Raw genomic sequence first — 12,511 nt, forward strand, 5'->3', positions numbered from 1 at the left:
TTTGTTACAGCAAGCCGGTGAGATTGACAACCTCACTGTTTCGTTGGGGCAAAGTACTTTGGTTGTGTTGTGCAGGTTCCACGTTGGCGCCGGAATCCCTGGTGTTGCGCCGCACTACATCCCGCCGCCATCAACCTTCAACGTGCTTCTTGACTCCTACTGGTTCGATAAACCTTGGTTTCTTACTGAGGGAAACTTGCTGCTGTACGCATCACACCTTCCACTTGGGGTTCCCAACGAGCGTGTGCTTTACGCGTCATCAGTGTGGTATTACAACGAGAAAGATTATTCGTTTATGCATATGAAAATTTCGTTTTCTATGCTACGAATCCCTACAGTTCCAAATAGCCGAGGTGTAGGGGTAGTCTTTGCAGAGGTGGCTTGTGGTTTCCGGGGCACAAAGGCAAAGGAAAGTGAGGTCATGGGGCCATGCCCTGAAGGCAAGCATGTCGGTGGTGAGAAGCTTCCCATGCAGCCAGGTGATTATCTTGAGGTGGTTTCCAGTGAACTAGACGTGGTAGGCTACGTGGTAGGCTGAGCTGGTGTTGTATATTCCATATCCGAGGTCAAAGACCGAGCGATGGTGTCGGGAGTGGTAACCGTTAGATGAACGGCTGAAGCAACGTCCCAGACTTTGAATGTAATGCGCAATTTGGATAGGCTTGTTTAGTCATTTTATCTATCTAGATTGTGATAGTATTACAATTGTTAAGCCCAAGTGTGTTAGTTAATTTTGGGCGTGATATGATTTAGCCTGTAATTTCTCGTGACATTTGAGTCAGGCAACACATGCGTCCGACATGTGGGGCCGTTCGTTATTTTGGGGGCAGATAAGTAATTACATGTGTATTTTGTGTCATCTAACGAAATGTTTGAAGTGGGGGAGAACTAAGATTGCCGACCAGAACGGTAATACCTGTCACGTCCAACTATCAATCGACCTGTATCTTTGAAACCAAACAGAAAAAAAAGAATGAAAGAAAATATCTTTGGTGGCGCATATTTCCGAGGATTGAGACAATTGCCGACGCGAGTTGTCGCGTAGACAAGTAGGCAAAACAAGGCGTACATTTGTGCAGGTCACTGTAGAGAAGAGTCAAACTCTAGAGAAAATTAAAGGCACTTACAAAGGTGACAATCACTACAATGGGACGCTAGCCAGATTGTCACATTTATGGGCACGAGAATATTTGGCTGAATAAGGAACACTCTTTAGTTAAATCTTGAATATATACTCCTTGAATATATACTCCTCTGAATAGATATTTTTCTGATGAATGGAATAAGTTAATATCAAACAGATACCAACTACCTATGAAGCAATATATCAAGAGCAAGTGATGACTATGGCGCACAAAGTTATTAAACTATAACAAAAGAAAGACTTTGCCGAGGGAAACAACAACTCGCAATAGCAGGAACATCCACCGCCATGAGCAACACCTAAACTACGAGATGGTTCTTCAAAAGCAAACTCTACACTGAGAAACAGAAGCTCCCAACCTAAACCAAAGTCAAACATGGAGTTTTCACCACGAAGATTGTGGCGGTGCTCAGAGAGCTCCATGAAAAATGAAGTTCTCTTATGTTGCCGCCTCTGCTGGCCAAGAACAGTGTCGCAAACACGGATTGTCTAGCTCATAGTCGGTATGCGCATGATGTTGATGTGGGCATCACCACGCCAACAATACTCTGTTAGCACCACGAGCAGTGAAGCATCATGTTCTCCTCGTCGATCTGTGAAGATCGGGCAAACCCGTTGCACCCCAACCCGTCTACGTAATTAGTCCTCTACTATCACCATTGATTTTGTATCAGGGGGCTTTAAACTCCTTTAGGAGTCCTTCATTACCAGGCAACAAGGTTTTAGAGTGAATTTAGTACCACACGGTAACTTGTATCAATAAGGTGACAATAGGCTTTGATGTATTTGTATTGTTTTGTTTTGTTTTGATAAAACTTACCAACAAGGGGTGTAGTTTTAAAGATCTTCTCAAGACAAAACCAACATGAAGCTGGATCGTAAAAAAGTGTAGGATTTATCAGTTAAAACATTTTAAGTTTCCAAATTTGGAAAAGATATTGATGCTCTTAACCTGTACATGTGTCGCGTTGTAAGGATATAGAGAATACTTTTGTTCACTATGATATTCTTCTTTTTACATGTGGAGTTTTCCGCTCCAAGACCAAGGTTTTCGGTTTACAAATACTACTTCTCTTTGCCAATACTTCATATTCATCTAAGTCTTTATGATAAAAATAAAATATATAATACTCCTTTGGTTCCATACTAGTTATACTAAATCACTAGATCAATGACAAATAATATGAAACGAGGGGTAGGGTAGTTCATTACTTTTCGGTATACATTAAACACTTCGGAGAAGCTAGGACAGCATAAACACCAGCTTTCTTGCATGCCAGAAGAACGAGGTCACTCCTTTGTATATGCCCTTGAATAAGCTAGTCCCTCCTACCCAAAATATGGTGTTTATAAAGTTTTGTCAATTTGAACTTTATAAAGTTTTATCATAGATATTGATAAAATATGAACATATACAATGATAAATTGATAGTTTTTTTAGAATAATTATGAAATATATTTTCATATTATATGATTTGGTATAGTATATCTTCATATTATTATCTATATTTTGTAAAATTTGACTTACATGAAAAATTATGCGCAACATATTATGGGCAGGAGAGGGTACTGGTAGCACTGTACACGGGGCACCACAAAATAATATTCTCTTCGTAAAGCTAGAAAGCAACCTAAGAAATGCGACGTTTTGAGTGCGTGGAGTCTCGCACATGGGGAACGCAAGTGTGCAGCAATAATACACGCAATACCATTCCCTCAACCCTCTTCCTTCCCGCGTCCGCTGCTATATATAGCTCCACGTCCTTCCCGCCATTAGCCACCACAACGATCAACAAATCGATTCTTTCCCTATACACGCGTAATGGATCGCCAGAGCATGGGAGGCGGTGGCGCCGGCACTGCGCAAGAGTTCCGCTACCTCGGCGGAGCTGGGCAGCCCGAGGTCGCCGGCGGGGCGTTCCTGCTGTCGGAGCTGCTGGAGGACACGCCGGCGCCTGCCGACCAGCCGCAGGAGGTCGTCGACGACCGGTTGAGCCGCGTCATGCGGTCCCTCGAGGCCGAGATCGGTGGTTGGCCGGCGCCAGCGCCGGCCGCAGCGGAGGACGAGACGATGAGCGACGACGGGGGACTGGAAGAGATGCTGTCGGAATTTGACGGCAGCCCGAAGGCCGAGGCACCGCCCCTGGCGGCCGTGCCGTTCGAGTACTGGGAGGAGGAGGTGCCGCCGGTAGTGCTGGGGAACGACATGGGCGGCTGGTACGTCCACGGCGAGGGCATGGTGGCAGGGTACGAGTTCAGAGAACCATGTTATTACACGTACGGCGAGGCCTCCGCTGTTGAGCAAGTGTACAGCCCCATATGCCTGTGGGAATGACCCAATGAGTGATGAAATATGCGCGTGAAAAGAGTTACCAAATAGGCAAATACTATGTGAGCAGAAACTCAGAAAGGGCAAATGAGCCTGTACATTTTAGTTATTTTAGAAGAAATAAATCTTCCATGGAGGAGGAAGAGATATTTTTAACATTTTTTTGCCAAAAATCCACCGATAATTATTTATAGTAGTACAAAGAATCCAAAAGGTAATAAAATTACAAATTGGTCTTTAAACCATCTAGCAGTAACTACAAGACTAGCGTGAGCCGAAGACGTGTCGCCGTGGCATGCCCTTCCATCGCCGGAGAACAATGAGTTCATATGGATTTGAGAGCCAAACTGGATTTCGATCCGAGGGTATCGTAGGTTCTGCCACAACATAGAATTTTTTACTTGCTTAAAAGCCCATACTGAGCTGGATCCTAACCATTCCGAGATTACTGCGACATGCATCAAACTAGTTTGCTGCGACTGTAAAAGGCATAACTTCCAACGGATTATTGCACGACAAATAGGTTCAGTCGGTCTGAGAAGTCACTGCCATCAGATGAAACCACAGGTACTGCATAGAGATGAAGACAGCGCTCTGAATATTACGCGTCCGGCATCTTCCTTGGGCATACGTAACAGGTATTTGGTTTGCAGGAGTCTTTTGCATTCACAGTGCCTCTAGCCTATGGCTATCCGTCACCAGAACAAGCACCAATTTCCTGCCAGAGCTGCAAGAAAATTATCTCACGCCAAACATCCAGAAGAACAAGATTCAACTGAGAACTACTTGAGAAGTTGCAGTTTGATGTTCAAAGGCTTAACTATGGAGTGATTACTTTGTTACCCAAAATGAATGAGGCTAACAAAATTCAACAGTTTCGTCCTATTTGCGTACTTAGATGCATTTAATGCTTTTATAAAAAATAGAAACATTACTGATGGTATTATGACTTTGCACGAAATTACCCAGCATACTCATCTGAAGAAGAAAGTTAGGGTGGTTTTAAAGTTAGATTTCGAGAAGGTCTACGATAACGTGAATTGGGATTTGTTGATCCAGTGTCACAAAGTAGCCTTGTTGGCAACTCGTGTGAGTGTGTGGGTGTGTGTTGTAAGCTAGGCTCAACTCCTTCTACCTTGTCGCCGTTGAGAGCGTTATTAATTTAACCTCGGGCCTTTTTGGCCTTTGATCTAAAAAAACATGTCACAAAGTAAAGGGTTTCTCTGATCATTGGTGCAACTGGTTGCATCAGATTTACATAATGGTATGGTCTCGGTAAAAATTAATGATGAGTTAGGTCCTTATTTCCAAAGTGCAAAAGGGGTTCGACAAGGAGATCCGCTGTCGCCCACTTTGTTCAATATGGTTGGTGAGTGTTTAACTAAGATGTCTTGACGGCTAAAAAAATGGTCTGTTTGTTGGTTGGGAGCTGATTTGATCCCTAACGGAATTGCGATATTGTAATATGTTGATGATACAGTTATGTGTATCGAGCATGACCCAAGAAAGCTATCAATTTAAAGCTTTTGTTGTATGTGTTCGAACTGATATCGGGTCTTAAGATAAATTTTATGAAAAGCGAAGTTTTTGTGGTAAATGGGGATAATGATGTGACTGCTTTGTATGCCAGCATGTTTATTTGTCAGGTTGGAAGTCTACCTATGAAGAACTTAGGTGTTTCTGTATCTTTTTCTAAACTAAAAAGTGTGGAATGGGATTTCGTGGATGTTAAATTGTTGAAAAAGTTGGCTGCATGGGTTTGTGATAGTGCAAGTTCTGGGAGAAGGTTGACTTTATTGCAGTCATGCTTGTCTGGAATTCCTTTATACTATATGTCTATGTTTCTTATGAACAAAACCTTTGTGTAGAAGTTGGTGAAACATATGAGAAGATTCTTTTGGCAAAGTAAAAGTAAAAAAAGGGGAAGTACCATATGGTAAAGTGGTGAAGAATTTGTAGATCTAAAGCTAAGGGTGGTCTGGTTGTCAAGACTTACGAAAACACAATATTAGCTTGTTGGTCAAATGTTGGTGGAAGTTGGAAACTAGAGATGGGCTTTAGAAAAGAATTGTTAGAATAAATATTTGAGAAATAAAACAAGATAACATTTGCTGGATACAAGATGAGATATCCCATTTCGCTGATTTTTACAGTGTGCTCCTTTTGGAAATACTGGGCAGGGTTGTACAACAACGAGGCTAAGGCGGCAATTGAAACCGGAGCGGAGCAGATTGTTTAGGTGGCCGTGAAGCTTGCTTGAGATAATCTGGGAAGGCCTACTCTAGATCCGGTTGTACCTGGAGTGTTGATGATCACCAATGGCTGAGATGCTGGTTCATTCAGTTTTTGTTTTCTTTGTCTTGTGCGATGTGGCACATTCTGGTACTGATGTTGGTGGTATGAACTGTTTTGGTTTGAACTGAATGCCTTAGCAAGTTTTTGTCCCGTAGAGGTATTCGAGGGCGAAGACTTTTAGCGGGTTTCCTGTTAGTGTCCCACACAAACGCGCTATCATGTTCTTTCCCCTTTCTTTCCTTTTGTTTTGTTTGATGGTGCTTGTAAAAAAAAGACATGGTATTTCCATTGAGAAATTAATGGAAAGGGGGATAGCCCGTTTGGAAAAAAGAAGTTGCAGTTTGATACAGAACTGGTTCAAAGAACTTCCGACCAAAAAACTGGTGACTAACAAGAGATTGCCTAATTGTTCTCTTTTAGCTTCCTGTAAGCAGACTCGGCTCTATTATATTCTTAATAAAATGACCACTTCGGTGCAGAAGATAGAGAACAAAATGTTTGGCACAAGTCAGCGAGTACAGAAAAATAGATGCATAAGTAATAAACTCTGAACTGTTCTACTCCTTGTGAACACACATACAACGCCCACCTAGAATGTTCCTCCATCAAGGAACTGAACCGATTAACTGAAACAAAAAAGCACTCTAAATAAAGCACTAGTCCATGAATTTTTTTTATGAGAAACCCGACACAGGATCAGTGCCAAAGTTAAACCATGCGTTCTAAGCTCAAACCAACTGGAAGCAATATCGCATCCTTCAAGTTATGTACAGCTGTGTAACTGACTAACGGTCATGAAGTACCACAGATAAATAGGCAAAAGAAGTCCGGAATAGGATAACAAGTACGTAGATTCCTGGCCATGAATGTTTGCAAGAAAGATGATAAAAAGGTAGCATGAAGGTGTGGTGCCATACACCTTGATTCTAATATACGCCTCTGGAGTTTACTGCACAAAGCTCGACATCATTTCTAAGTTCTAACAGAACCAAAGGCCATGATCAGAACTTAACTCTAAGTTCCTCAATTAGAGCACAGCTGCATTACCTGCAATGAAAATGCTTGGTTGGTTTGTTTGTTAAATAGGAACTTCCTGTGAATATTGGAACTTACATCTCATCTTAATTTGATAATCACCTGGACTGAATCCCCTACTTCGTCTTCCTCACATGAAGAGAAATATTTTTGTCTGCAGTTTATGACTTGAAGTTGTCATCAGCTTCGAGAGGTTTGCTTCATCTCAAGGCCCACCTAGCAACAGCTAGTACCATAGTCCATATGCAGGAATTGAGCCAATTAACTGAACCAAAAGGCCCTCTAATATAGCACTAGTACTAGTCATTAAAATGTCCTTCGACAACGATACATTTAAGTTCCAGCTGGAATAATGAAGTCTTCGCTACAGTCTACAAATGCACAACAATGTAGCTACAGCTGCTGATTCGCGGCTGCCGTTGATGCAAGGCATCGAATGAATTGGAGCGCACCATCCAAGAGTCCCATCTTCACATTACAACCTGCGATATAGATCCCAATTTTCAGTTTCTGGACATACAGTAACACGATACTCAACAAAAAACAGAGTGAGGAGCACAAAACATGTTCTGATAACAAACCAAACCATACCCTGCATAATCAAAGCTCAACACGGATATTCACAATCTGAATGATACTATACTAACCCCACAAGGTCACTTGACAAGTCCTGCCCGTTTAGTTGTGCTTACTTACTACAAGATTTGAGTTCCAATGGTGGCAAGATAAAAAGAAGTTCGAAGTCCAAAAACATCAAAAGGTTATCTAGTGATGTGGGTCTATAGACAATCCCAACGTGTAACGGCACTAGAGTATGAAACCGAAATTGGAATTTTTGTAGACTTGACTAAGAATGAAAAAACAAAATTCTCGATATTATGGCCAATGTTTGGATTCTGAATTGATGTATATTCTTGACCGGTTACTATGCACCTAACTCAGTAAATTAGACATTTTGCAGTTCTCCACGAATGAGTACTCCTGTTCTAAAATATTAAATAATTAGGAGAAGAGCATGGTAGGTGTAGGAATAACGAAAGCCACCAAGGTCATTTTTTACCACTCCTTTATTTGTGCTAACGCAATCAATAATATAGGAGAGAGATTGGTACATGACATCATGGTACAAATGTGACATCATAATTGTACAATCATAAACTCACAACCACTAAACCCTTCTGATAACTCTATTAAAGTTTTTAAGATGACGGACAGGGTTTAAACACTACAGGATGACCAATGAGCAATCATTTCATGTGTAATTGTGAGTTTTTTATAGGTTATTATGCAAGTGTTCACAGCAGTGTATATGAACTTGAGAACATTAGATCGCACATCCATCTTGAAGCATATGAGCTGCAGCGCATCAAGGTAATATGACGAATAATCACTACCAACTAGAAGTTTCCCAGAACCTCATATCAAGAATGCACGATATACTAAAATTACTAAATTTGATATTTAGTAATTTGATAAGTTACTAAAATTACTAAATTACTCATATCAAGCTGCAGGTTTGTGTGAATATTCTAAATTTGATATTTCACCCTGAGCTGAGTAAATTAAGGCAAGACAAGAAAGTTTATCATTATTGATCCTATTAGTATCACTACCTATTCTAGTAGCTGCTTAGCTAAACAATATTGCATAAAAATGCACAAAAAATGCTTCCAGCAGTACCTTTAGCATTCTGCTGCCCTAAGATGTTAAACCAGAAAACATTCAGCAAATCAAGAATTTCTCAGTCATATCGAAATCAGGACAGTTTCCTAACCACCACCTGGGTTCCTCCATAATACAAAAAACTAGTCTATCCCCTAACCACTGAATTACTCCATATAGTACATGAACGTAAGAAATTAGGTTATAAGCCAATCCATGTACCTCTAACTATCAGAGAACTAATTCTTCTGTAGCCACTGTTGCAAACTTCGCTTCTCTTTTTTCCTTTAGAAGATCAATCTCCCTAGCCAGCTCTTCTATGTTGCTGCCCAAAGAGACGATTTGGTTTGTCCAATCTTCAGCCTTTGAAAACCATTGATGCTGGAAATTTTCAATCATCTCATTTGCTGCAGCAAGTTTCTGCTGCTCTTCCTCCTGCCGTTTCCTCTCCAACTCATTGACGCTAACAACAAGGCCTCCACTATTAGGAACATCATGATAACGGAACTTGTTCGAAGGGAACTTCTTTCTGTACTCACTGAAAGAGGCCTGACTCTGTTTCAAAGCCTTCTTATAGCCACTGACCAACTGGCCCATCACATTCAGATCATGCTCAAAGTACCTAAGCTTTGCTTGATACTTATTCTCTTGCTCAAACCTGGCTGCGTTTAACGTCTGAATAATTGTGTCCTTCTCCTGCAGCAAGTTGGCCATATATTGTTTCTGTGACAGCGCTTCTTGAATATCTCTATCCTTCTGTTCATAGGAGATGCTGGCCTTCAACAACAAGGTATGTATTGGATCTGAAATATTTGCATTAAAGAATGCTGATCCAGATGATACACTATTGTTGCAGTTCCGAGCACGTTTTTGTTGATTGCCCTGCAGAAACTGCTGCTGTGCTTCCATCTGGTCATTGTACCCGTCAATATCCCCAATGTGCCTTTTCCCATTATTTCCAAATAAAAATGAACTCCCAGTCCCCAGGTCCACTCCATTCTTATGTGCATCAGCTCCCATAGCCAAGAATTCTCCAGAGGGAAGATCATGTACGTTCTCCGTACAATTGTATTCCGTGGGAATCGAATTCATTGCCTGAAGGAGGTTCGTTGATCCCATCCCATGCAAGGATCCCAATTTTTCAGAGAATCCATCATCAAAGCTCATGACATCCCTCATTCCGTTCCCTTTATTCAAGTTCTCGAACTGCATCCCCGGAAAGGAATTTGTTGCACCCTCACCCCCATTCTCATCCTCCATCCTCCAACCCATCTCCATCCCACCCCTATACCCCTCAAATCCATCCTGCTCTGACTCCTCTCCCTCCTCATTATCGCTCTCATCCAGATTTTGCACAAATGCATTCTCTTCAGCATCCATACTGTCATCGTCATTGGCAGAGCTGATCCACCCTGCTGTGCCTCTCTCTTCTTCACATTCTTCCTCCACATCCTCCTCCGCCACTGCTAGCACTTCCTCCTGTGTCATAGACACCATCTCTGGACTTCCATCCTCCTGTGCTGGACTCACTGATACACCTTCATCTCCCTCGCATAACTTCTTTCCTGGAACCTCGTCATTTGAAGTCCTCGCTTCATGAATAACAGCTAGTGGTTCCGGTGCAACAAAATCCAGACCCAATTCATCCCCCACATTTGGTTCATCCAAGTTCATGTCATTTGCATCATCATCCACCACCATCGATGCCTCTGATATCTTGCTCCTTGCATTAGCATCCACATCCCCCGACTCTAAATCATCCATGTTCTTGCTCCTCAGATCCACATCCTCAGACTCCAACTCGTCCACGTTACTGCTCATCAAACGCGCACCCTCTGTCTCTGATTCCTCCAAGGTTTTGCTCCTTGTATCAACATCTACATCCCCTGAATCCAAGTCATCCAAGTTCTTGCTACTCAAAAGCTCTATCTTTGATTCCTCCATGGTTTCCTTCATGTCAGCATCTACATACCCAGACTCCAGCTCATCCAAGTTATTGCTCTTCAAAGGTTGTGCACCCTCTATCTCTGATTCCTCCAAGATATTCTTGGTCCTCGTCTCAGCATCTGCATCCCCCGACTCCAGCTGCTCGTCCAAGTTACTGCTCCTCAAATGCGCACCATCTGCCTCTGTTTCACCCAAGGTCTTGCTCCTCAGATCATCATCTACATCCCCTGCCTCCAACTCATCAAGATTAATCTTTGATTCCTCCAAGATTTCCTTGCTAGTCATGTCAGCATCTGCATCCCCCGCCTCCAGCTCATCCAAGTTATTGTGTGCACTCTCTATCTTTGATTCCTCCAAGATTTCCTTGCTACTCGTGTCAGCAGCTGCATCCTCCGCTTCCAGCTCATCCAAGTTATTGTGTGCACGCTCTATCTTTGATTCCTCCAAGATTTCCTTGCTACTCATTTCAGCATCTGCATCCCCTGGCTTCAACGCCTCCAAGTCATTGATCCTCGAAGACGCACCCTTTATCTCTGGTTCCTCCAAGATCTTGCTCTTTGTGTCACCATCTGCATCCCCGGGCTCCGACTCGTCCAAGATATTGCTCCTCACAGGTGCAACATCCATCTCTGATGCTTCTTCCACAGGATTGCTTGTCACATCAGCATTCGCATCCCTCGGCTCCAGATCATCCGAGCTCTTGGCCACATCGCCATCATCATCGTCGTCCTCTAAAGACACCACCTCCAGGGCAGCCTCCCTTTTCTCTTCATCCTCCAGCGGCTTCAACAGATCCGGCTTCTGCGCCAAGATGAGCCTCTGGAGATACGGCCCGAAGTAGCACACCCCGTCATCCCTCTTGGGCAGCTCGAGGATCTCCTTCTCGACGAGGCCCCAGATCAGGCCGGCCCAGTCAACCCTATGCGCGGACTCGTCCTTGACCGCCTGTTCCGCGGCGGCCACCTCCGGCGGCAACACGCACATGTCGGCGCCGGTGAACGCGGGGAGGACGTAGACGCGCATGAACTCCAGGACGGCGGAGACCAGCGCGGCGGGGTCGACGTCGTTGGGCGGGGAGGCCGCGGGGGCGGGCCTGGGCGGGAGGGAGAGCGCGCGCGCGAAGTCGGTGCGGGAGACGGCGAGGCGGGTGTCCCAGACGAAGCTGCGGTGCTGGGCCGGGTCGTAGTAGGCGACGAGCTGGGAGACGAGGTCGGGGCGCGCGGGCTCGGACTGGAGGTCCAGCCGCGCGAAATCGAGGAGGCCGACGGAGCGGAGCGCGGCCTCGTGGGCGGCGAGGGAGGCCGGCGGGGCCGCCGGCGGGTGCAGGCGGAACTTGGCGCGGAGCTGGGTGAGGCGCTCCTCGGCGGCGGCGCGGAGCTTGCCGGTGAGCGGCTTCTTGAGCTTTCCTCCGCCGCCGGCGAGGGATCTCCGGGGCGGCATCTCCGGATCGGGCTTGGCGGCGGCGGGGGAGGCGGAATCGGGCATGGCGACGGCGGATTTGGTGGGGTGCTTCCGTGGGGAACGCCGCTCGGGTTTCTTGCTCGTCGGTTGGGGTTTGCGTCGGGGCATAATGGCTTGAGAGGTGAAAGTTGGAGGGGCTTATTATAAAATTGCAGGTCTCCCCGTTTTCTAGGTTATTTATGGTGGATAATTGCTGCCAACAATTTTTGCAGGATTTTTATGCTACTAACAATTTTTGAACACGCTAACTAAATAATATAATATAATCATGGCAAGAACTTTTCTCCCCCGTCTGTTCGCGAGGCGATAAGGGAGGCGAAAAGGGGAGACACACGCTTCCTTCCGTCCGTCGCCGCTGAAGACAGGGGCTTTCTCCCCCTCCTCTCGTCGCTCCGGCGGCGGTGGGTGGGGGAGGAAGCCTCGGTGGTCTTTGGCCGGCGTGTAGATAGGTGTAGGATAGGGTTTGCGGGCGGTGTTCGGTCGGTGTCGACGCCGCCGCCGCGAATAAGTTCTTCCGGGCCACCGCCTCGACGGCGCTGTTGTGCGGCGTTGAGGAGCCGCGGAGTTTTGTCTCCGCCGTCAAGGTTTGATGGCGGATCTAGGGTTCCCGGGCGAGATCGTCGAGGCGTTGGCGGGGA

At 44.9% G+C, this 12,511-nt stretch overlaps 2 protein-coding genes across 2 annotated transcripts; one reads left to right on the top strand and one right to left on the bottom strand.

Moving 5' to 3' along the window:
- The first annotated feature begins 2,933 nt into the window (after nucleotides 1-2,933).
- Nucleotides 2,934-3,715, top strand: LOC124683336. The gene is made up of 2 exons (XM_047217875.1): nucleotides 2,934-3,523; nucleotides 3,569-3,715. The coding sequence occupies exon 1, from the start codon at nucleotides 2,967-2,969 to the stop codon at nucleotides 3,477-3,479; it is 513 nt and encodes a 170-aa protein (XP_047073831.1). The 5' UTR covers nucleotides 2,934-2,966; the 3' UTR covers nucleotides 3,480-3,523; nucleotides 3,569-3,715.
- A 3,056-nt stretch (nucleotides 3,716-6,771) lies between these two features.
- Nucleotides 6,772-11,897, bottom strand: LOC124656227. Its single transcript, XM_047195012.1, has 3 exons — nucleotides 10,845-11,897; nucleotides 8,688-10,754; nucleotides 6,772-7,285 (listed from the first exon to the last, which is right to left on the bottom strand). The coding sequence occupies exons 1-2, from the start codon at nucleotides 11,895-11,897 to the stop codon at nucleotides 8,697-8,699; spliced, it is 3,111 nt and encodes a 1,036-aa protein (XP_047050968.1). The 3' UTR covers nucleotides 6,772-7,285; nucleotides 8,688-8,696.
- Nucleotides 11,898-12,511: the final 614 nt, after the last annotated feature.

This window comes from Lolium rigidum, chromosome 1, assembly GCF_022539505.1.
Source record: "Lolium rigidum isolate FL_2022 chromosome 1, APGP_CSIRO_Lrig_0.1, whole genome shotgun sequence".
Lineage (NCBI taxonomy): Eukaryota > Viridiplantae > Streptophyta > Magnoliopsida > Poales > Poaceae > Lolium > Lolium rigidum.

Excerpts from the sequence above, each read along its gene's own strand:
- LOC124683336 (XM_047217875.1), top strand. The coding sequence starts at position 2,967 with ATGGATCGCCAGAGCATGGGAGGCGGTGGCGCCGGCACTGCGCAAGAG.
- LOC124656227 (XM_047195012.1), bottom strand. The coding sequence starts at position 11,897 with ATGCCCGATTCCGCCTCCCCCGCCGCCGCCAAGCCCGATCCGGAGATG. Across the intron at positions 10,755-10,844 it reads AAATCTTGGAGGAATCAAAG|ATAGAGAGTGCACACAATAA; the intron begins ATAGAGCGTGCA and ends GAGGAATCAAAG.